Source organism: Squalius cephalus (assembly GCF_949319135.1).
Source record: "Squalius cephalus genome assembly, chromosome: 23".
NCBI classification, from domain to species: domain Eukaryota; kingdom Metazoa; phylum Chordata; class Actinopteri; order Cypriniformes; family Leuciscidae; genus Squalius; species Squalius cephalus.
The window spans coordinates 15,353,142-15,379,754 of record NC_137144.1 but is presented as its reverse complement, the minus strand read 5'-3'; the positions used below and the strand labels follow the sequence as shown (position 1 = coordinate 15,379,754).

Sequence of the window (26,613 nt, the reverse complement as noted above, 5' to 3'; positions counted from 1 at the left end):
AATGAATCACTCTTTTGAGTCGATTCTGTCCAAAGACTTCATCAAACAAGTTGGCAGATCTGTCTAAATCGGTTTGCGAATCAGTTTGAATGATCTGTTCAGTTTCCTGCACTCACTGAATCGTCTGAAGCGCTTTCAATTCACACTCGACTCGGAGTCGTAACAGGAAGATTTAAGAGCGTTAGATGAAATGGCCGTGGACCAGCCTACAGTCAGTTAAAGCAAATCTGCAAATGCATCATATTTTTGCCAGCGATGAAGATCTTTATTAGTTGAACATCTTCGTAAACTGTCTGTGAATGAATGATTCCACAGGACAATACATTTGATTTCATTTAATTCAGGTAATACATTTTACAACCAAACAGATTATTACGCCACGATAGCACTACTACAAAGTATGACATTACCCGTTTTTTGGATACATCAATTTATACATTAAATAAGCTACCTACCATTGTCCACAGTTTATGAAATGAACACCCCCCATCCCGCGGTAATGTGTGTGCAGTAATGTGAATGCAGAACTCTGCAGAGTGAGTCGCTTTATTTCGACATAGTCTAATAATCCAAATGTAATTGTGTAAGTTACTATTATACAAACCAAAGGACAGGCAATGATTTTCGGGCTATAGATGGCAGAAATAATGCTTGTCTCTTCTGTTTTTGTTGCAAAGATAGCCTTAAAAATATCTAATTATGATAACAATAGTCATTTAAATTAAAAATATCAAAATAATATCATGTTATATATATAAAAAACTACTCAAGTAGCTATTACTATATATATATATATATATATATATATATATATATATATATATATAGGGGAGAGCGGGGCACAAAGTAACGCTTTTTGACTTTCTCAGTTTGTGCAAATCTACTTATGGTTCAGAGTATTTATTTTTTCCCCACATTAATTTCCCACATGTCTAGTACAATTATGTGGTTTTGTTTTATTAATACAGTATATACTTTTTTCTTGATATAGCCCGAAAGAATGGAAGTGAAATGTGACAACATGCCCCATAGGAGGGGTACATTGTAACATGTGTGGGGCACATTGTAACATGACCATATGACAGCTTAAAATGTTATCTGATCTAATAAAAAAAATATACAAAACAAACTAAAATATTTTCTAAATAAAATAAAATTAAAAAACTTTTTCATATAAAATAATGGCAATTTTTAATAATTAAATAGAAACTCATTTTTGAGTTTTGACTACGAACACATGAAAACACAGCTATACAACATAGTTCAAAACAAATAAATAATTAGTAATTTCTGAACATTGACTCTCAGTCTTTATTCACCTTTTTCTCACGTTTTCTCAATAAAATTAATAAAAGTATAGAATATAATAGCATATTTCTAATAGGGGCACATTGTAACGCAGTGTTACAACATGCCCCCACCTGCACAACTGGGATTTAAACCCGGCTAGTGTCTTCTGCTAATTAGCGAAGCATTAAAGAACTATCTCAACTGTTAAATAACATCTTGGAGATTAAAATAATATCAGATTTGTCTTATTTTAAATAAACACAAAAAATAGAGATGAAAAATTAACTTAAGTAAGAAATTTACTTTTGCTATGGTTTAATAAATGTCTATGGATATCTTCCAAAAAGAAAATAATTTTGGCGGATTTTTTTTTTCTATATAGTGTTGATATGGCAACTAGTAAATAAACAAAGTTCCGTCATCCTAGCATGTGCGGAAGTATTTAAAACAAGCGTGTTACAACTAACCCCGCGTTAGGTTGTGCCCCGCGCTCCCCTATATATATATATATATATATATATATATATATATATATATATACATATATATATAGATATATATATAGATATAGATATAGAGCAGTAATAGCTACTTGAGTAGTTTTTTCATTTACTCTTACTCAAGTAACTATTAAAATTATTACTTTTACTTTGAGTAAATATTTCTATACTTGTACTTTTACTTGAGTACAGTTTTTGGATACTCTACCTACCTCTGCTCATATGACAGGAAGGAAGTGAATAGCCTACCTTTTTTTTTTTTTTTAAATCCTTTATTTGGTTGTTTGCTTAAATGTCATTGAGACATAAAACATGGATAACATCTAGAAAAATACTTACAAAAGGAAAAACTATACACTGCGGCAACTATAGTTGCCGGTGGGCTTAAATCGGTTAAGAGGACAGCAACCATCGTCTTCACGAGCCTCATTTTAAACCGGATGTAAGTGTAGCGGCGGCATCTACTTACCGCGCTCGCTATTGCTAGGCGACGGGCTTTTTACGTGACCCGATTCGAGCTCCATCCAGGGTCGCCTCGTCATTGTAGCAGCTCCCTCTCCACTCACTCACTCACTCACATCCTCCTCGACAGCCCTCTTCTCCCTCTCCTCTGCATCCCTCCACACATATCCCAGGTAGCCAGGCGACCCACAAAATGTCTTACGCGGGGAATCCGTTGGTGATATTATTCGGGGTCTTGATGCTGCATTCGGGCTCCGCTGAGAACGGTAAGGACTTTCATGTGTTCCGTTTAAAGAACCGTTTCATCGCAGATTATGAAGGCTTTCTTGATAGGGAAACGGTTGCGGCACGTGCAGGTGCAATTTGCCTCGAGCGCACGGGATAAACTCGAGTCTCACCAATCCTCAGCATTGCATTTGGGAATACTCAAAACTAAATAGCCGCTCGAGTTGAGTAAGATGACATTTGTGTGTATTCAATATTTAAGAAAATGCGTCCTTGTGCGTTTAAATGGCAAAGCGCACTGCATTCCGCATTAAAAGAGCAGTTTATGTCTCACATGCTTAAAAGCAGCTCGCCATTCTACTTAATGATAAAAGGTTACATTTTAATATTTGGTTACTTGTCCCACAGGGAGCGTCTATTTGTGACTGTGATTATGACTCTCTTAGAAAAGATTCCCTTTCCAGATTTGGATGTGCTTAGATGGGTCATCGGCTGCTTGTCACAAACCCAAACGCGGACCGATCAGAATGCAGGACTGTGTTTCGCACTTGTGCTTGATTTGCATGCGGCCAATCTAATGACTCAGGAATTCTTCTCATGTTCCCGTTTGTTCTTTCAACGCAAACCGATCCTTTTGCACGCTAACTCGCTCGTCAAATATAACGGTAGAGGCAGGTATAGCCTACCCCCTCTTTAAGCACCGGTCCTCTGCAGCGCCGTAAATAGCAGCAGTCCATTCTGCTGCATGTTTCTATTTATAGAGCCGATGCAGTAGCGGTATGCATGGCGTTAATGCCCGTCCTCCCCGTGCGCGCGGGCCCGTTAAAGTCTTAATGGAGGAGCACCGCGGTGCATTGTGACGTCATGGACGCGCTCAGATAATGAGCGGTAACACATGAGCCCGTCCGATCTCCTTTCATCTCCTGGCCATGCATTAGCCTCCTGCCGTTTAAATAATGCATACAACTTTAACATATAAATGTTATGAATTAATACCTATAACAGACATCCTGTTGGAAAAATGTGTTAGCCTAATTAAGCTGAGTTGATGTTAGGTTATCTGAATCAAGGTGAACCGATTCTCAACTGGTTTTGCTTAAGTTGGATATTCATTTGCAACTCAACGCATTTTATAAAACATACTGTCATGATTTATCATCACAACATTTTTTCTTTTGTCAAATCAACTTAGATAATTTATGTAGTTCAGATAACATAATATTTTGAGTGATCTTCATTGAATTAACTCAAATTTTTTATTTCAACGAACTCAAAATTTTACAGCAGATAGGCCCAACAATATTCAAGTGAACCTTTTTAGTTTTTAGTCTGGAATCTGGATCATATTTTCTTTCACCTTTCGTGTTTTTTTTTTTCATGTTGTCGCACAACTTTTCTAGTTGACCTCTGCCAAATTCGACTAGATTCTAACATACAACAAATAAATGTGTGTCAAAATCCTTTAGGCTATATGTCAACAACTGAATGTTTTCTTAATTTTTAGATGTAGATAAGCCTATTTATATGATTATATAATTGCAATTTAGAATTTGCAATTAGCCCTGTCGGCGAGCTTCTCAGAACAGATCTGGGGCCCATTTTTGGTTGTAGCCCATTTCCTGTTTGTGAGGAGCCATAAGCTCATATGAAGATCAAACCTGACACTTTTCCTTTCATCTCACTCACACGCTTTTTATCTCTCGGTACACACACACACACACATTTGATCAAATGGATCATTTTGGCATAGATGTTTTTGCATTACAGGCATAAAACAACAGCGCTTGATGCCTTCAGGCTAACAAGGTTTTTGCTTCTAATTTTAGTGCACTAGTTATTTGTATGCAATACAAGCATACAAGCCTGTCCACATATACAGTAACTACAAGTCCATTTGCTCCTCAAGCTTAGATGCACTTACATTGAAAAAGTCTGTAACATAGTTTTCATTCTTTTAAAGGACTTGGTTTAGATGTAAAAATCATATATGGTCCTGCTTTATTTCTCATTCGTATATTATTGTTTTATATCACAATCACTATCAACAGAACCAGCAGTAGATTGCGATGTGTAAAACTAATGTTCAGATTAACATGATACAATGCAACAATCACAAAGCCTCTCTGCATACATAATTGATATGTTTTATTGATATGTTCTTCCTAGCTCAAACATTTTGTTGCTGTTTACAATGAAAAGCAGAAAGCATTGTTTTCTTTCAGTTTTGCTCCTAAGTTGCACACAACAAACACTTACTACATTATATGACTGTTAACACTTTGCGAGGCTTCATATCTTTGAATGCAATCAATTTAGATAGCAGTTAATGAGGGGATGGTGGGCTAAAAGGCATATACCTTCTCATACGCTTCTATGGAAACCGCCTGTCCATCAGCACATACCCACACATAAATAGTGAGATTGCACAGAGATTGCCAACGGCACCGTTCACAGCTGTGCACTTAGTGTCTTTCTGTGGAAGAAACTCTGCTTTATCTGCATTAAATAAATGCTGCTCTTTTGATTCATCAAAGAATCCTGAAAACAATGGATCATGATTTCCACACAAATATCAAGCAGCACAACTGATTTCAACATTAATAATAATAAGAAATGTTTCTTGAGCATCAAATCATCATATTAGAATGATTTCTGAAGGATCATGTGACACTGAAGACTGGAGTAATGATGCTGAAAATTCAGCTTTGATCACAGGAATAAATTGCATTTTAAAATATATTCAAATAGAAAACTGCTATTTTAAATTGTAATACTATTTCACAATATTACTGTTTTACTGTATTTTTGATCAAATTAATGCAGCCTTGGTGAGCATAAGAGACTTCTTTCAAAAAGATTAAAAGTCTTACTGACCCCAAACTTTTGAAAGCTATACTGTGTGTATATATTTAGATTTTTTAGACAAAATAATATAGAATTATTTATGCCATTTATTTAGTTGTCAGCCATACAATGAAAATTACTTATTGGCTTTTCAGCATCGACCAGAAATGAAAGGAATAGTTCACCCAAAAATGAAATTTATCCTATAATTTACTCACCCGCAAACCATCCTATGTGTAAATTTCTTCTTTCAGCCAAACACAATCGGCGTTATATTGAAAAATATCCTGGCTCTTCCAAGCTTTGTAATGGCATTGAATAAGCTCCAAAAAGCGCATCCATCCATTCATCATCCATACGGCTTCAAGAGGTAAATTAACGCCTTCTGAAGTGAAGCGATGGGTTTTTGTAAGAAAAATATCCATATTTATAACTTTATAAACTATAATCACTGGCTTCTGGCTTCACTTATGTGGTTTTTGTGCTTTTTAGTGCTTCAAAATCTCAGACACTATTCAATGGCATTACAAAGCTGGGAAGAGCTAGGATATTATTTAATATAACTCTGATTGTGTTTGGCTGGAGAGAAAAAAAGTCATATACACCTAGGATGGCTTGAGGGTGAGTACATTATGGGATCATTTTAATTTTTGGGTGAAGTAATCAGTACTTCGACATGGAAAAAAGATAAAATATAGATCAGGCCCCTGACCCAGTTTAATTTGCTCTAAAGATACACGAGTAAATGACACTTCTGTTCAGTGCAGGATCTTTCACTTTGCACATGGTGACTTTTTTTTTGCATTTTCCCATGGATCAATTGTTAAATGATTAATTTCTCATTGCACTTTTGGTTTGTAATTTGAGTTTAATCTTTTATGTTTTCTTTTTTCCACCCACTGCCCTTTCACTGTCCTTTACCTCCCCACTCCCATCTCTTTATTTGTCACGTTTTTCCTGTTTTCCCGTCTCTGTGCCGCCCCTCAGCGGGGTTTGTAAAGTCCCCCCTCTCTGAGACTAAGCTGACGGGCGACACCTTTGAGCTGTACTGTGATGTTGTGGGGAAGCCCACACCTGAGATCCAGTGGTGGTACGCCGAGGTGAACAGGGCCGACAACTTCTTCCAGTTGTGGGATGGCGCGCGCAGGCAACGCGTGTCCATCAACACTGCGTACGGCGTCAATGGTGTAAGCGTGTTAGCTGTCACTCGCGTCACCATCGAGGATTCTGGGATTTATGAGTGCAGAGCCAGTAACGACCCGCGGCGTAACGATTTGCGCCAGAATCCGTCCACTACCTGGATTCGAGCCCAGGCAACAGTTACGGTGTTGCAGAGTGAGTTAACTGTCCCCGCTAGTGGTGTGGCCGAAATAAACCACCCGCCCCCTTGATTTTACCTACATTTAGCATAGTGCCATGATTAATATTTGCTGTATTCCCTTTTCCTCCTCCTTACTCATCCGGACCACAAAACGGTTAGAGCACCATCCTATTAGATCACTAGTAGCTTGTAGCTGCTACATACAGGCAGTGAGTGACCTATTTTTGTTGTCAAATGTCCTTGTCCTCCTTATTGAGATATTTCAAGGTTGCTTTCTTTATGCTGATTATGACAATCAGTTTCTGTTCCAAGGAATCCATGGAATCTGGTAAGGTACAGTAGTATTTAACCGATATGTGTTTTTTCAATGACCAATGCCAATACTGATCATACTATAGGCCTGGATCATATATGATATACAGTGGAGTCCAAAAGTCTGAGACCACTATACTTCTTTATCCACCTTATTGCTAATGTATATATATTTAATGTGTCTGGCTTCTGGTCTCATTCACTTCCAGTTATTTTTAGCTGTACAAATCAGCTTGTTATGTTGCTTAAATTGCTAACTGGTATTTATTTCCTTATTATTTGAATGTATTATCTTAATCATAAATTATGGAAGATTGTTTCCGCCACGGAATAAAAAAAATTAAAAGGTAATTACGACATTTTATCTCACAATTCTGACTTTTTTTTCTTAATTGCGAGTTTACATCTTGCAATTCTGACTTTATAACTCGCAATTACCAGTTTATACCACGCAATTGCGAGAAATTTTTTTTTTTTAATTTTTTTATTTATACGACAACAGTGGTTTGTTTTGGAGCCAAAAAACACAAACTTTTGAAAACGGGTTTCAAAGTGCAAGTTTTTGAAAACTATACTGTTATCATCTCTGTGTAAACTACAAAAACTAGAATTTGTGAAAACGGTGACATTATGCACGTGTGTATTACATGTTCAGTCTATAGGCGCGCAGTGTTTCTTTACATAGTGACATCGCCACCTACTGGCCTGGCATGAATAATACAGCTTTTTTTTTACAGATCCATGTGAACCATGGTGTGAACGGGATCATTTTGACAATGTTGTCGTCTGTACACGAAAAATGCAAAGGAAAAACTTTTCCGTTTTTAATACATTGTTGTTGTGTAAACGTATGTGACACAACCGTGGTCTCAGACTTTTGCACCCCACTGCATAGTGTATGATATAAAGGAAAATGATTTTGTATGATTAAAAATCGTATCATAATGTCCATAACCGGACATGCATGAAATTCATAATTTTAATAGTGAGCTTTGAATATCACATGATTCACATGTGAGACTATTAATCCATTTACACAAAGTAGCATAAAAAAGAGCTGCTTGGAAAAGCTCAGTGATTCCTTTGCTGGTCGCTATACTGTATATATACAGCTTCATCCCGCATATTTATTTTCCTCTCCCACTCTTCCAGACACACACACATATATATATATATATATATATATAGATCCCCGTCGCCTTCAATCAATGTGATGTAGTATTTCTCTGGCCTTGACCGACGCATCTGTATTTTCAGAACCATCAATCGATTCATCGGATCACATGATTATACCCGGGGGTTACCACATCCCACCAATCACGCTTCAGTGCAACCTTACAGTTTCCCAAAACACCCACCGCGAGAGCTTCTGGCTGAAAAATGGGGAGGAAATCGAAGAAACAAGGAGCGATGCCAAGAACACAGAGTACAGGTAGGGGCTGTTACTGGACATTTGTGAGCATTGAGTCTGAAACATTATGATATGAAATTTATAAAATAATAATTAATTCAATTAATGTCATTAATATACTATTATAGTTTTTGTTAAGATTTTGAATAAGATTTTGTGTATATTTATATATATATAAACAGGTTTTACATATTATAAATAAAGTAATTATATATATTATTTGTTTGTATATATATATATATATATATATATATAATCTTATTCAAAATATTAACAAAAACTATAATATGTATATATATATATATATATATATATATATATATATATATATACAGGTTTTATATATTATAAATAATGTAATTATAGATTTGTTAAGTATATATATATATATATATATATATATATATATATATATATATATATATACATCAATATACACACACACACACTGTGTGCATATTGGCATATTTTAATCAAAATTGTGGGATTATAATTTTTACCAAGTAGTTTTATATGGATGCTAACTATTTCAATGCCTAATAAAATACTTTTTGAGTTTGAGTTCAATTAAATGGTACTACATTTTTAATTATGTAAAAAAAATAATATTATTAAATAATATTATAATACTTTTAATTTTACTTTTATGCTTATTTAATGCAATATTATTGTATATTGTAATTAAACATATTTTTTTACGTGACCATTTTGCCACATCAAGCACGTGATATTTTACACAATGTATAGCATACATTAATGAATCAACAGATTGATTAACTATCAAAATGTGTTAGTTGCAGCCCTGCTAGTAATACTATAAATATACTTATAAATGTAGACTTTGTATTGACAATTTGTCTGAAGATTTCAGAATTTTAAAATAGAAGTGATTTTGAAACCTTCTTTTTTATTTAAAAAATATTATCTAATTTAATACTAGATAAACTGAAAAAATCTACATTATTTAATAACAGATTATTTAATCAATGCAGTACATTTAGTGCAGAAACACTGACTTTAATATCATTCTATGCCACTATCAGATCAAAATATAGCAATATAGGCTTCTAGGTGTTAAACACGTAGTCATTTGCATTACTCGAGTTGGCCTTTGTTTTGTAAATGCATTATCTCAGTGACTGTCAAGCCTTGGCTCACTGTCTGTTGATGCTGCACTGCTCTGCAATGGTCTAAATCCTGAGCAAGGCCTTTCTCTCTACCAACACGTGTTGCTAATCTCTCTGCCTGACTCCTAATCTAATCTACTAACCATATAGGCACACTAGTACAGCTAACAGTTAATCTGCATTTGTGTTTTCTCTACATGTGGGTGTGTTATGTATTCTGATTGCTTATTTATTACTCCAAAGTACTGAATACCATTCTATTTGAATGGTAAAACAGTACCTTTTATAAGTGAAAAGTGTTTTATCTTTTACACAGAATTAATAAACCAAGGGCAGATGATGCGGGCGAATATATGTGCGTGTACACATTTGATTCGGCCCCCCAAGCTAATGCCACCATTGAGGTAAAAGGTAAGATGCCCTCAAAATACCCCACATTTCTCAAAATGTCAAAACAAATATAGAGATTGAATGGTCTGTGGTTTCTTTCTAGTATCACAGCGAGTTTGATTTTCAGATGGTTTGTCAACATTTTAAACCTGTCTTTCCATCTCCTCCACACAACACATGCTGAGTCACACTAACAAAGGCCATGACAGCTGTGAGCTTGGTTAGTTGAGTGGGAAAGACATCCAGGTTTTTGTTCACTAGGCAGGTGAATGTGAATACATTGTTTGCAATCTTAATAATTAGTATTATTTGATTATATAATTAGCAATATCTGAATAGTATTAATAACAATTATAATACTACAAATAAGTAATTCATTTGTAATTTTTGGATAATAATAAAAACAACAACTGCATATTTAGTAGTAATAGTAGTATTTTTAATAATAATAATAAAAATACAATTATTATGTCAAACTTTTTACTTAATTGTTATGCTAATATAATCTTTAATGAAAAATACCAAATAGAAGCATTTTAGTAGTATACAGCAGTTTTATTTTAGTAATCACTGAGATAATATTATAGTTTTTATTAATATTTTCAATCAGTTTTTATTCTAATTTGAGTGAAAGTATTAGTAATTTTGTTGTTCATTTTAATAGGTTCTGTCTTTTAATATGTCTGGATAGTTTTTATTATTTTTTTGTTATTTTAGTACATCAAGTTAAACTAAATTAATATAAGAAATTTTGCCTTGGCAACTAGCTGAAATAAAATAAGTGTTTTATATTTAATTTTATTACTGTTATGCTTATTTTATTTCATTTTTTTTTTATTAAGTGTATTGTTGATCATCTCCTAACAAGGCCACATATTAAGGTCTGGGTAGATTAGATGGTAACATACAATCAGTTCTCATAATCAACATGTTGGATGCAGGAGAAATGAGCAGGAATAAAGATCTGAGTGACTTTGACAAGGGCCAAATTGTTAAGGCAAGTCGACTGGATTAGAGTATCTCTGAAACAGCAAGGCTTGTGGGTTTCTCCCGGTCAGCAGTGCTGAGAATTTACCAACAGTGTCCGAGGAGGGATGAACCACAGACCGGCGACAGGGTGTTGGACACCATAGGCTAATCAATGAACAATAAACGGAGGCTATCCCGTCTGGTCCGAGCCAACAGAAGATCTACTGTGTAAATGTTACTGATGATTATGGGCTGAATGTGTCACAACACAGTGCATCACTCTCTGCTGCGTAGACACAGACCAATCAGAGTGCCTATGATGACCACCGTCGAAAGCGGCTACAATGGGCACGCGAGCGTCAGAACCGGACCTTGAAGCAGAGGAAGAAGAACGCCTGGTCAGATGAGTCTCGTTTTCTTTTACATCACTTGGACGGCCGTGTACGTGTGCACCGTTTACCTGGGGAAGTGATGGTACCAGGATGCACTGTGGGTGGAAGGACAAATCTCCAAATTCCCCAGATCTGAATCCAATTGAGGATCTGTGGGATGTGCTGAACCATCAAGTTTGATCCGCGGCGGCTCCACATCGCAACCTACCAGACTTTAAGGATCTGCTGCTGACATCAGAGACCACAGGACACCTTCAGGGGTCTTGTAGAGTCCATTCTTCAGCGGGTCGGAGCTGTTTTGGCAGCACGCGGAGGACCAACAGCATATTAGGCAGTAGGTCATAATGTTTTAGCTCATCTGTGTATATTATAAAGGGCTAAAGAGGAAATAATGATATAAAATCTGAATTTATATTTAGGAACAGCACGACTTGCTGATCCACCAGCTAGACCAGCACTATACTAGAATAAACCAGCCTGGACAAACATGGAATTCATTCTAATCTATGCCGAATTTCTCAGCAGGGTTTATAGATACAAATCTGAACATACATATAATCCTATTGTTATATGTCTGAGTCTTATATTTATAAATCCTGAATATATAAATGTAAATCCTGGATTTTAAATTAGATTCAGGGTTTATATATTCAGATTTTATACAAATATTTCATGTTTGGCCCCATCATGATATATAGAGCATTTTTTGTTTTGTTATTACTGGGTAATTTCTAAGGTCTCAAATCAGCAGTGGGTGTAAAGCAAAATGCCAGCCAGCCCAGATCTCCTTGTGATCATGTGTTTAATAATGGCCTTTAAAGCTAGCAGGCTGTTTGGTTTGTGTGTTAGAGATCAGCAGCTGGTAAAGTGCCATGCGGTTTAAGCGTGGCCTGGTCACCTCTCTCTGGTTATCCTGCGGTCAGCTCAAAGGCACCAGATGGTGGCCTGCATGTCTGAGGGGGTGGGGATGTAAATCTGCCACTCTTTCTCTCTCTGTGTGTCTCTTAACTGAGGTATTTGGTGTCATTTAGACTGAATTAACCTTTAAAAAATCTCCTGTCATGATTTACATGTAGATGATTTGGGTATTTGTGGGGGTACTTGGCATATTATGAATGATATATTTTTCTTTTGATGCTAATGCTTCAACACTCTGTTGGTTTCAGTGATTAATCCTTTGAGATTGTGAATCATCTTATTATGGCCCCATATATTCAGTGTATATATTTTTACATGTCCTTGAGATATTATCACATTAGATTTAATATGCCAGTGACGAGAGCAAATATCGTTCAAAAGTTTGCGGTCAGTATTTAACATTCTTTTATGCTCACCAAGGCTGCATTTATTTAATCAAAAATAATATTGTGAAATGTTATTACAGTTGAAATAACTGTTTTCTATTTAAATATATTTTAAAATGTAATTTATTATGTAACAGTATTCATTTCTTTCAAAAAAAATCTTAATGACACCAAGCAGTCTTTTAAATGGTCTCAATTTTAAATATCTCAAAATTCTATTATATTATTAATTACATTTAAATGAAGTCTAATTTTGCACAGTATATCAGTACCATATCAGTAATCATTAATTTGTCTGATAATATTGAATAGATATGGGTCAATTTTGGATATTTAATTGTTCATGCTCAGTTGATTTGCTTAGATTTATATTTCTCGCCATTTAAAGTTCATATTTAAAAACACTAATAATTGAAATAAATATTCATTTTTCATTCTGCAACTGTACATTATAATGTTATTTGTAACATTTAAAATGATTGATTTTTGTGTGTGTATTATTTTTAATTTATTTAAACAATATAGTATAGAACTTTTGTCTGACAGTTAATGGTTTTTGGTCACAACACCATAGTTTCTTGGAATAATATCAGTGCATCCCTATAGGCTTATTCATTTGTCTTTTGTGCTTTTTAAATAAATCTGAGATCTTGAGCCAGCACTTCACGCTTAACTTAATGTTTTAGAATTTAAATTGGGAATGAATGTGTCGGTAAGTTCACTGTAGCTCGACTGGTAAAGCGTGGTGCTTGCAACACCAAAGTCACTGGATAAATGTCAGCTTAAATGCATTGTAAATCTCTTAGGGAAAAAAACTGTCAGCAAAATAAATGGTAACACTTTGTTTCGATGGTTTAGAAATCCTAAGTAACTTTGCAACTACTGTGCATTTCACTCTCATTAGAGTATTAGAAGACTGTCTGCTTAATATCTGCTAACTGTTTATTGTGATGCTCTTCAACAGACATTCTACTGACTCTTTAACTTTGCAACCTCATGTCTAGGGATGCACCGATATGAAAATTTTGGTTGATACAGATAACCGATAATTCTTTATATTTGAAAGCCAATAACCGATATTGGCCAATAAATCTAAACCCAAAGTTTCACCATTAAAAGCCATGTCCCAAGAACACAATTATAATGTTCTCATTATAATTTTATAGCCTATATGATAGACTTGCACTGCACATTGCATTAACTGTATTTTTCTTTTTTGAAGGGATTCCAATCATATTTCAAGCAATTCAAAACCATCATGGCGGAACCATCATCAAGGAAAAAATCCATTAATTATCGGCTTTAACATATCGGCCAAATGTTCTTATCAGGCCAATAATGATAACTTTAAAAATGAACATATATCGTCCGATACCGATATGGTGGCCGATATATCATGCATCCCTGCATCACCCGGCAATCTGGGTGTATTTCTTGACATTTCCTGATCCGCCACTAGCTTTAAGCCAGGGGTGTCCAATCCTGCTCCTGGAGGGCCACTGTCCTGAAGAGTTTAGCTCCAACTTGCCTCAACACTCCAGCCAGGAAGTTACCTAGTAAGACCTTGATTTGCAGGTTCAGGTGTGTTTAATTGGGGTTGGAGCTGAACTCTGCAGGACAGTGACCCTCCAGGAGCAGGATTGGACACCCCTGCCCTGCTTTATGCTATATTTACCACACAAAATGACATTGCAAATGGCACAAGAATAAACATCCACACAGTGATTGAAGATCACAATGCTTAATAAGGTTTCTTCAATGAAATCTGTTGCGATACTGAAGGACTCACTGTCCTTCTGCTCTCCTCTCATAGCTGCACCAGACATCACGGGGCACAAGCGCAGTGAGAATAAAAATGAGGGTGAGACAGCCGTCCTCTACTGCAAATCTGTGGGTTATCCTTATCCCCAGTGGACCTGGCGTAAACTCGATAGCGGATCAAATATGGTATGGTCATTTTTACATAAGAGTGAATCTAAGATCAGCTGTTTGGTAGATTTAAAAGGATAGTTCAAAAAAAAGAATTTACCCTCATGTCATTTTAACTCTGTAAAGCCTGAAATATAATAAAATAATCTATTTTAAAAAAGATTAATCTTTAAGCAAAATCTAATTTTTTATTTATTTTTTTGTCAAGAATCATATTTGATGCAATTGATGCAACAGGCTTTTATGGCTCACAGTGTGATATAGTGAGAATCTGGAGCTCATACTTGAGGAGGAACAAACACGTCAATTTTATTCAGAGGCCCAAACTGGAAAAAAATATGCAATTTGGTGCAGATGCTGTTATTTTTATGGCCAGTAAGATGAAATTCTGATGTAATGTAAATCAATGAGATACTTGCATAAAATGCATATAAATATCAGTTTTATAATCAAATCTCTGTCATATGTATTGTGGGAATGCAATATAATGATGATTGAGAAATTTTTACAAATAAAACAAAAGCCTGATGTATCATATTTGATACATTTAAACATGATTTTTCTAAAAAAAAAAAAAAGCTATTCTCGTTTATTTGATAAAAATCAGTTAAGATTTCACAGCAAACAAATATTTTTGGATCATGTTGATCATTTTGAGGCCTTGGAAATTTGAATATGATACAGTAGGCTTACCTGTATGAGCTATCCCTTTAAATGTAGTTTCTGTTACTTTATCTTTAAGCATTTATCATTTGATGAAAAAGTATTTTTTCAATCAGAAATAGCGAATAATCAGTGGCTTTCCTTCCCCCGTCTTTCACCTCTCCTCATCTGTCACTGTTTTTTTCCTCCCACTCCATCAATCACTCAGGAAATCGACAACTCCTCTCGGCGCTTCTTCATCAGCAGCAGGGATGGCTACACCGAGCTGTCCATCATTAACCTCGACCTCACGTCTGACCCCGGAGAGTACGAGTGCAACGCGACCAACACCATCAGCTCCGCCTCCATGACATCAGTCCTGCGGGTCAGGAGCTACCTGGCCCCCCTGTGGCCCCTCCTAGGCGTCCTCGCCGAGATCATCATCCTGGTGCTGATCATCGTCATCTACGAGAAGCGCAAGAAGCCCGATGATATGCCTGACGGTGAGTTTAAAAGGGTGGGTTGCTGTCTCAATATGAACTACTGATGCTAGGCTATTTATTTGAAACATGACCGTCCCAACCACGGTTTGCCTAATATAGTGCCAATACATAGACCTACAGTGTGCCCAAAAATGATTTGCACACTTAAGATACACAGAAATGTGATGAACAAAACATCAAATCAAGATATGTTGTTCAAAATTAAGACAAAAATGACTTATTAAAAGTTACTTATTAAAATGAGTTATTTCTGAGAAAAGATAGAGCAGAATTTGTTTGCATATGCCACTTGGTTTGGTATTTTACATCTAATCCAGTGACGTTTAACCATTTTTAATTGTGACTTAAGTGTTCAAATATTCTTTGAGGCCACTATATACAATACAAACAGGAAAAGAATGACGAGTATGTGTGTGTGTGTTTGGTCTGGATGGCATCAGACTGAATTATTAAGAGTCCAGGTCAGGATCACATAACAAAGTGTTCCATAAACTTGAGTTAAAGGTCTTGTGACGCAGTGAGAGAAAACTAGGTAAGAACTGTATACGATGTATTGTAAAGGTTACTTGTCTTCCTTTAAATAAATATAATTTATAAATATTAAAGTTATACACTTTGGGGTTGGTACGATGTTTCAAAACAGAAAATGTATATTTATGTATAGGTCCGTCAGAAGAATACAGAAAGCAATTTACTAGGAATTACATTGTAAATACTGTAGATATTGACTAAGAAATATTGTCACATTTCTGTATAATATCAAGTTTAAAAAAAAAAGGATGCCACTGGAGATTAACTTACATTGCTGTTGAAAAGTTTGGGGTCAGTGTTTTTTTATTATTGAAAGAAATGAATACTTTAATTCAGCAAAGTCACATTAAATATCAAAGTTGTCAGTAAATACATTTCTGTCAGGACCACTATCGTCAAATTCGATTGACAATTAGCATACAGTTAGGATTGCTGGTATGGTTCTGTTCTGGGCAAGAGCGAATCCAAACAGAACAGAACCAACATGAATGTATTGCAGATATATAAATAAAAAAATAAAATGAATATGAAAAAATATGAAGCAGCACAACTGTTTTTCAACATTAATAATAATAATAAATGTTTCTTTAGCACCAAATCATCATATTAGAATGATTTCTGAAGGGTAATGCGAAACTGAAGACTGGAGTTATTATGCTGAAAATTCAGCTTTGCATCACAAGAATAAATTACATTTTTAAATATATTTATATTTTAGAGCAAATAAATGCAGCCTTGTTGCAAAGTACTTGTTTCAAAAAAAGTTGAAACATCATACCAACCCCATATAGCCTAACAGTGGTCTAGGTAATATTTTTTTACAAATTATATTTATTTAAAGGAAGATAAGCATCCTTTACATCGCATACAGTTCTTACCTAGTTTTCTCTCACTGCGTCACACGACTTTTAACTCACTTTGTTATGTGATCCTGACCTGGACTCTTAATAATTCAGTCTGATGCCATTCACACCAAACACACACTCTTCATTCTTTTCCTGTAGGGCACCGGTGTTAGGTCATCTGGACACTAATCTGATATTCAAGAAAAATATGCCTCTGTGTGGTGTATCGGTAGTAGTGGGCAGTGAATTATTGATGCGAGTGGAGGTGTAGTCCCACTCCCACACCACTTTAGTGCTCACCTACAATGCATTGCGAGGGAAAACAAAACCGTCAAGTATTGCTGCAAGCCAGTACATTTACAGACGGGACTTTATATACAACGACTAATTTTTACGTTTAAAGCCTGCTTAAAGCAAATGATTTAGCTTTCGGGTCGAATTATATTCGTTATTTCGTACATTTAATAAGTATCAGTCGATATTTTCAAACAAACTGGACACAGACGTCTTCAGATATAGTGAGTGACGTTAACTGGGATGTTGCCTGTCCAGCATCGCCACCTAGTGGTTCCCCTCGGTATTGATTTCATCGCCATGGACAAATAACCCAGAAACAATCAATTTATGCGTTTTGTTTTATAAGAGTGTTTAATGTTGTAAATTGTTCGTGGATGTGGGCGGGCATATTATATACAAATTCAATATAAGGTGTATAAATTCAGTATTCAGTTTCAGCCTTATTTGGTTTATCTGCATGTTTTGTGCAAGTGTTCTAGTCATTTGTGAATCACTGCAGCATTAATTTAGCAAATTAAATCACACTTTTTGAGTTTAATATGAGAGGACGTACCTGTCATTAAGAATTTACAACGTTAACTCATTTCTTTCTCTCTGAATGGCTCAACCTAAAACACTGGTAAGTGACAGACCTGCATGCAGCTTGAGTGAACCTATTGCACATATTCTCTGTTGCCCTATACTTTGGTTTGTATATATGTCTTGTTTGAATTAGGCTGAAATGGGTTTTTATTTTGCCTTCATCATGAGAATGATGTCTGTTGCTGTTTAACCTTCAAATGACCTTCGTTTATCTGTACATCCTCTTCACTGGAGTCTCTTTAAATGTATTCATGTTGACATGTGCATGAGATTTGACTTCATTTTCACCTTTCAATTATCATCTTTTAGAAAAGCTATATATACATCTTTTAGAAAAAAAAAAAAAATATATATATATATATATATATATATAATACATTACATAAATTAAAGAAATATGATGCATGAATGTAACATCAAGTTTTATTAATTTTAGAGCTATTTAAGTGATATGTGTATTCTTCTCTGTTCTTGTACTCTAATTACTCACACCAGTGCTGAAGGAGTGCAGTTTTGTTCTGTGAAATTCTACTGCGCAACAATAACTTAAATATTGAAAGACAATATAGCATTGAGTTGTTGTTTATAGCTACTTAATTCAGTCGGTTTACAGAATTCATTCAATAATGTGAATACTGTGCCAACTGGAAGCATTGCTGCCTCGAACTAAAATGGTCTTTGTTTTGCTTCCCATTCAGATGACGAACCAACAGGGCCAGTGTAAGTATCAGATTTACATTTAAATAAGAATTGGTATGATGCAACTGTCCTGGATAAGTGATGACAGCATATGTGTAATTTATACAGAATGTGAAGTGTATAAAGAAACATTGAATGAAGGAAATGTAATTATATACTGGTGTAACTTCATTTTGGATTGTCACATGGCACTCACACTGACTCATCTTTATGATCTCACCTTCAAGGAAAACTAATTCCACCAACAACCACAAAGATAAAAACCTACGTCAGAGAAATACAAATTGATTTGATCATCACAAGGTCAGTATTCAGTCATATTCATATCAGTTGAACTCTAAATAATGTTGTAAACTGTGGTTATAGTAGCAAAAAAATGTTTTGCTTCATGTTCATATATATATATATATATATTAGTGATTAATCGCAATTAATCGCATCTATCTTCAAAGTTTTTGTTTATATAACATATGTGTGTATATACAGTATATTATTATATTTATATATATTTGTGTGTGTGTATGTATGTACATATATATACACATATATACATGTACACATATACAGTATATTTATAAATATATACATATATATTAGGGCTGTCAAACGATTAATCGCGATTAATCGCATCCAAAATAAAAGTTTGTGTTTACATAATATATGTGTGTGTATGGAGTATAATTATTTTCTATATATAAATACACACACATGCATATATATTTAAGAAAAATGTGTTATTTATATGTAAAATATTTATATATAATATAAGTTATATATAATATAAATATATATACACAGTATACACATGCAAATATTTCTTAACCCTTTCATGCATGAATTATGATATCCTCAGTCAGGATTTTTTTCCTATGTGTTTTTATTGCTCTTAGGGCATGAAAAACAAGAATTGATTTTTATTTTATTTTTTTACAAATTTTTCAAAGAGATCTTCAGATGTCCACTTGAGTGGACAGCATGCATTTATGGTTTAAACTGAAGATATACTGTATTAAATAAGACAATAATCAAAAAGATAAAGTATGTGAATTTAACGAACTAATCAATACAATTATATCAAATCATGTGAAAACTATAAAATATATACAAAAAATTAAAATGCAAAACATTGCAAAGGCTTCATAAAACTTCATACAAGTTGCACTTCGCGTATCTATGATATCAGAACATGAGGACGTGATTCCATCAGAATTTTCTACAGCCTGTCAAGGTACAACTGTGGAAACCACTCAGACGCTCCCTCCTGTGCACCAGAGTATGGAGATTTACCCTTATTAGATGATAATTCTGATTATGTTCAAGATGGACATGCACATTTCTATCATAGCCCTCCTCTGAGAAAACCTAGCGATACGTTTTTTTCAATCTCATCTGAAATGATCAGTGTTGGGGGTAACGCATTACAAGTAACATGCATAACCCATTCAGATTACTTTTTTGATGTTACAAGTAAAGTAATGTGTTACAAGTAACATACATTACCTAATCAGATTACTTTTTGATCTAACAAGTAATTAACTACAAGTAATGTGCATTACCTAATCAGATTACTTTTTGATGTAACGAGTAAAGAAACGCATTACAAGTAACATGCATTACGCAATCAGATTACTTTGTGATGTTATGAGTAAAGAAACGAATTACAATAACGCATATTACATAATCAGATTACTTTTTGATGTTATGAGGAAGGAAACGCATTACAAGTAACATGCATTACGTAATCAGATTACTTTTTGATGTTATGAGTAAAGAAACGCATTACAAGTAACATGCATTACGTAATCAGATTACGTTTTGATGTTATGAGTAAAAAAACGCATTACAATAACGTGCATTACGAAATCAGATTACTTTTTGATCTAACAAATAAAGTAATGCATTACAAGTGTCATACATTATGTAATCACATTACTTTTTTCGATGTCAATGAAAATTACTTTCTAATAATACAAATACATTTATTTACAGTAAAAAAAAGTCACTGCAGATTAAGTTTTTAAGTTTTAAATTTCAAAAACAATATTCACATTATAATTATGAATTGTAGCTGAAATATAGCAGTTGATGCATGACGTCCACTACAGTGGACATGTGATTAATCAGAGTTTTCTCTCAATCTAAAATCAAAACTTGGAAAATTTTACTGTGATATGACTCATTAGATATTGCTTGATGCTGCAATATTTTTTTTACCTACAAGAGTCTCCTAGATTAGAAGGAATGGGTGGATATTCCGGAGCAATTTGGCATGTCTGACTGACCCTTGGCCATCTTGGTTTGGAGGGGGAAAAAATCTAAATACAAAGGCTTGCCACTTGGTTGCAATTTATAGGATGATGCACAAGGGTCCAATGAAGAGATTGATGTGCAACTTTGCCATAAAAACCCGTGCAAATTCAAGAAAATGCATTTTTAATAGCTGTCCACTGTAGTGACCACTATGCGTGAAAGGGTTAAATATATACATGCATGTGTGTGTATTTATATATAGAAAATAATTATACACCGTACACACACATATATTATGTAAAAACAAACTTTTATTTTGGATGCGATTAATCGCGATTAATCGTTTGACAGCCCTAATATATATATATATATATGCAAACATATGGTTGTGTGTACACACACACATATATATATGTGTGTGTGTGTATATATATATATATATATATATTTATTTTATTTTATTTTTATAAACAAAAACTTTTATGTTAGATGCGATTAATCACGATTAATTGATTTGACAGCACTAATGTATATATATATATATATATATATATATATATATATATATATATATATATATATATATATCCAATCAGAATCAAGTATTCCAAAAGGAATTAGACAGAGGCAGTGATGCTATTTTGTATAAGCGTTTCTCAAACAGTAACTGTCACAGTTATGTTCAGTTTGTCTTAAACCGGATGCACACGTCTGACACTGCCAGAATTTCGTCGGAGGTACAATTTAATCCAACGGTCATTAATGGGCTGTCGGTGAACATGTTAAACTAACGATCAAAGATTCAGAATTTAGCCTAGGATCAGAGGAATCTTTTAGGATTTGCAAAAATGTGTCTCAGACGGCCAAATCGTGGCCAAAATCGTACAGTGTGAACCATTCACATCATGTGTTCCTTTGTTTGATTTTCCCACCACTCCTTTGTTTCTATGACTACTGTTATTAGTTAATTCTGTTCAGGTGCACGTCATTAATGATCTTGTTTGAGTCACTACTTCCCTCTCTGTCCTTCAGCGTTTGGTCTATTTTACATTAAGTGTGCGTTGCCAGGCAGCCTGTCTGAGTATTATTTGTATTATCCTCATTAAAACTTCATATCGGAACTTTATTCTTCATCTTCGTCTGCCTCCCTGCAACCATTTGTGACAGTTACTCTTCTGAAAACCCCACATTATTAACCAATAACTTTTTCACTTCTGTTTCTTGTTTACAGATAAAGACATTCACATCATGACCATATGAACATTTCTGCGCATTGGTAAACAAATGAAAGGTGGAGGAGTTAAATGGAAGACTGGAATGAATGAGCACCCGAGGCATGCCTTATAAATCTGGTGTGAGGAGGACGTGAGAACAGAACGGAACCTGATTCTGAACATTTTCTTGCATGATTGTGTTGCGTTTTCTTTAGAATCTCTTTCATTGGAGTCAACTTTTTTTCCATGTCAGGCAAAAGTACAAAAATAATAATTGCATGCAAGATATTCTACTGTTTGATACAGGCTTTTTTTTCTTTTTCGTTTGTGTATTTATGAATGACTTCTGTTCAAGCAAGCCTTTATCTTATCGCAAATACGCCACCACGATTCTGGTATGACCGTTTTTGTACAGATTATCATGTTACGGTACGGTGGCATACGATTCTATCAATCAATCGTATCAATTAAGGGCTTTGCAAAGTCTCCTGCAATGTTTAATTTGTACATGTATTATACATTGATGTATGAAATCACTTGAAATATCTATAGATATCTGAATGTTCTTCATACTGATGCACTTATCTCTTCAAATAATATTCTCGCAAACCAGTGACTTCATTTTATACTTATGTACCTTATCTTCTCTGATTGCTTTTTATGTATGCATAGTATACAGCATGGCTTTTATTCTATGCAATATCTATACATACAGTAGAACCAACTTTTTAGCTTTTGGTTGTGTATAATTAGGCTTTAATATTATAAGTTAGCAGAGTGCACTGTTTAGACCATGAAAAACAATCCACATGATTTAATACGTCACTGCATGAGCTCCTTACGCATATAAAAGGTCTATTAATTCAGAATGTGAAGAGAAATTAATATTATCTCAATTGACCAAGGCATATACAGTCATTTTTAACAATTAAAATATCTAAAGTCAAATGCGTTGTCCTCTTTTATAACATGATGCCTTGTTTATTTTAACACAGGTTTATGTAAATTTGATTATATAAATCCTACATGATAAACTAGCAAACAAGGACATTTGAAGAAAAGGATATAGAATCTAAAAGGGTTCTGTCAGGCTCTTCATATATAGAATTGTTCCCATCATGGGATCATTTTAGTTGTAATAATTTTCATTTTAAATAAAATTTTACTTTACTTTATCACTAGAAATTTTTAAAATAACCTGTTTAACATTAAAGTATTATGCAAACATAAGACATTTTTCCTTATATAGAACGTTTTTGGCATATGGTTTCTTTAAATTTGAGTCTAGAACCCCAGGGTTCTGTGCTAAAAAAGTTGTAAATAAAACAAAGATTTACAAGAAAATACTTTCAGTTTTGCGACTTCAAAATTTCAAGTTTAATTCAAATGGTTGCTTCCTATTTTTTGGAATTTTATATGAAATTTACTAGCAAAATCTGAGTAAAAAAAATGTTCAGTGCGTATTTTTTCAGTCAGTGTATATAGAATTTTGCAAGCTAAAAATATATAAGTGCAGAATACTGCATTGTTTAGATACCATCTGCTTCATTGTTAACATCTTTGTGTGGGTGTTTATGCATTTCAAGTTTTTGGAATTTTTTTATATATTTAATACATTTTTGAATCATCCTAGCATAGGCTTTGCACTGTTAGCCTGCAGTCCTATAACAAATATGTCTGTGCACCAGAGGGGGGCATTGCTGACCAAAGCTGAAACTTCAGACCCTCCAAACGCTTGAATGTTTGTTTCCACTCAACAACAATGAGCTGTGCAACTGTATTTGGAGATACCATTTACATAAGTTTTATCATCTACTCTCATAATTAGCTTTTCAGTTCAAACCGCATGTCTGTGCATGGTGTAAATATGCATTTTATTTGCATATGTGTTTTATTTAGCACATTACTACACTAAAAAAAAATATTTTCTCTATTTGTCATCCCAACTTAGATAATGTGGTTCAGATAACTTAATATTTTGTGTTTCTGTTGATTAAACCAATATCCTACATTGCATTAACACATATACATTAAAACATGTATTTAAATGAACTCAAAATTTAAGGCAACCAGGTAACTTACTTTTTTAAGTTAAACCAATAATAATTTTTACAGTGTGTAAAATACAACACTGAAATGTGAGAGGCACTTTTAAAAATCTCATTATATAGCTAATAAATGTGACCTGTAAATTATAAATCTATATACGGGGAAATTAGCTGACTGAGTTGTATTCACAGTAGGCTACCATATGACACACACACACACACACACACACACACACACACACACACACATGAATCACATCCAAACAGAATAATCTCACAGCCATTTCTCCATAGGGATGGATGGTTCCTGGAAAGGCAGTATTTGTCACAATGCATTTTCTGCTCAAAAGGCAGAGAGCTGTCTTTGCCCAGGCGCTTACGGATTATAGTGCCATTATTCTCTCAGTATCTAGTTTCATCATATCACTTGGTGCCCTGACTTCACCATCTGACATGTTATGTTGTATCTGGACTGCACAGTAAAAACAAGGACATTGGCTGAAGCACAGCTGTTTTGAAACGAGGGCTTTCTGCTGTCGTTTTTGAACATGAAACATGCCATAACATGGATATATTTAACATAATCAATGGCTTGAATATGTCAGATCAGATAATTGTATTACTCATAAGAATAATTATATGTATTGACTGTTACATGTTGTGGCTGCGATGCCCTTATTATGCTCCTCTTTGTTTATTCATTACACTGATGTGTCATAAGACCCATCAAAGAATATCATAGCTGTTGTCCTCATTATTAGTATAAACAGTCTGCAACTATTCAGGCAGCTTTACTTTACTTGTCCACCAGCTACACCAAACCTGAAATATTGAAATATTTTTCTGATATATATTTAAATATATATATATATATATATATATATATATATATATATATATATATATATATATATATTAGGGCTGTCAGAAAATTAATCGCGATTAATCGCATCCAAAATAAAAGTTTGTGTTTACATAATATATGTGTGTGTACTGTGTATAATTATTTTGTATATATAAATACACACACATGCATGTATATATTTAAGAAATATTTGCATACATATACTGTATATATTTATATATAATTTATATTATATATAAATATTTTTTTTTATATATATAAATTACACAATTTTCTTAAATATATACAAGCATGTGTGTGTATTTATATATATAAATTTAATTATACACAGTACACACACATATATTATGTAAACACAAACTTTTATTTTGGATGCGATTAATCGCGGTTAATCTTTTGACAGCCCTAATATATATATATATCAGGGAAAAAAATTGTTAAAAAAAATATAAATATAAATATATATTTATATATATATATTATATATATTAGGCTACTATATTACTGCTGTCAAAACGATTAATCGCGATTAATCGCATCTAACATAAACGTTTTTCTTTATAATAAATGTGTGTGTGTCACATATATTTTATAAACAAAAACGTTTATGTTCGATGCGATTAATCGATTTGACAGCAATATGCTACAGCCTATATGGCCAAACCTGATGAGCACAATACTGTCTCATCGCATCTTCTTCATAAAACTCTACCAAACTAAGTACCTGAATATGAATAATAAATAAGCAGTGTGCGAATTATTCAGCGACCTTCAATATCTGTTAGTAATTTTCAGGGCGCAATCGTTTCAGGTTTGTCGTGCAACCCAAAATTGTATTCTGGCATCCCAAGTAACCATCAACTACCTTAAAGTCGGCTTGAAACGGAAGTTGCGATAGTCCTGATTGATTGGATGGTGTGGTTTGCTATTGGTTGATCTTATGTGAATGACGGATTGTCCCGCCCTCGTGCCAGTAAACACGTCATCAGAGAAGAGATGTTGCGAGAGGGAGAGGAAGTTATTCTGATTAATGATAACAATGGCATGTGAATTCAAAAAGTAATTATGTGCCTCTGTGCATGGATAAATATCTATATATATATTAATAATAAATATGCTACTGCAATATTCAATTAAAAAACAATCGGATCTGAAGACATTTTTAAATTAACACTAAAGTTCATTTTATAAGTTTGCTGTGTTGTGTGAATAATCTACATACAATAAAGTGATGTGTTGTGTCAATTATACGTCCGATACTGAAACGTTTGAAAAGGCTGTTGAATTGCGTGAATAATTATGTAAATACTTTTTTGTTTGGACTTCTTCGTTAAGACATCTGATAAACAATAGGCTACATACTGTTAGCATGGAACAATACCTTATTCTTTTCCATTCATAATGTAGCCTATTAGTCTACACTGAATGACGTAAAACGTTACTTTTGCCATTCAGATTTTTGTATGTTATTGTTTGGCGAAAATACACATCAGTAAATCATTTGCTGAAGACAGGCAATGTCATGCCGTGTTTTTTTTTTTTTTTTTTTTTGCAACACCCCTAACAGTCTGTTTCGGTGGTGCGTGCTTATTTGCTGTCTGCGCTTCTATGGCAACGCAATAGATTATCCATCCCCATGCACGTTACCACATCTGAACTGG

The 26,613-nt window shown here is 34.1% G+C and overlaps 1 protein-coding gene across 4 annotated transcripts; it reads left to right on the top strand.

Moving 5' to 3' along the window:
• Window positions 1–2,037: 2,037 nt before the first annotated feature.
• On the top strand, window positions 2,038–23,376 carry nptna (neuroplastin a). 4 transcript variants are annotated; one of them, XM_079858543.1, is made up of 8 exons: window positions 2,038–2,518; window positions 8,212–8,386; window positions 9,809–9,903; window positions 14,361–14,494; window positions 15,348–15,621; window positions 18,575–18,596; window positions 18,803–18,878; window positions 22,057–23,376. In XM_079858543.1, exons 1-7 carry the CDS (start codon window positions 2,446–2,448, stop codon window positions 18,861–18,863), a joined length of 834 nt encoding a protein of 277 aa, XP_079714669.1. In that variant the 5' UTR covers window positions 2,038–2,445; the 3' UTR covers window positions 18,864–18,878; window positions 22,057–23,376. The 4 variants fall into 4 exon arrangements, with proteins under 4 accessions (XP_079714669.1, XP_079714670.1, XP_079714672.1 ...); XM_079858544.1 differs by lacking the exon at window positions 18,575–18,596 and having other exon boundaries at window positions 2,171–2,518; window positions 22,057–22,985; XM_079858546.1 differs by lacking the exons at window positions 18,575–18,596; window positions 18,803–18,878; window positions 22,057–23,376 and adding an exon at window positions 17,925–17,956 and having other exon boundaries at window positions 2,342–2,518.
• Window positions 23,377–26,613: the final 3,237 nt, after the last annotated feature.

Excerpts from the sequence above, each read along its gene's own strand:
- nptna (XM_079858543.1), top strand. The coding sequence starts at position 2,446 with ATGTCTTACGCGGGGAATCCGTTGGTGATATTATTCGGGGTCTTGATG. Across the intron at positions 8,387-9,808 it reads GCCAAGAACACAGAGTACAG|AATTAATAAACCAAGGGCAG; the intron begins GTAGGGGCTGTT and ends TCTTTTACACAG. Across the intron at positions 15,622-18,574 it reads GCCCGATGATATGCCTGACG|ATGACGAACCAACAGGGCCA; the intron begins GTGAGTTTAAAA and ends CTTCCCATTCAG.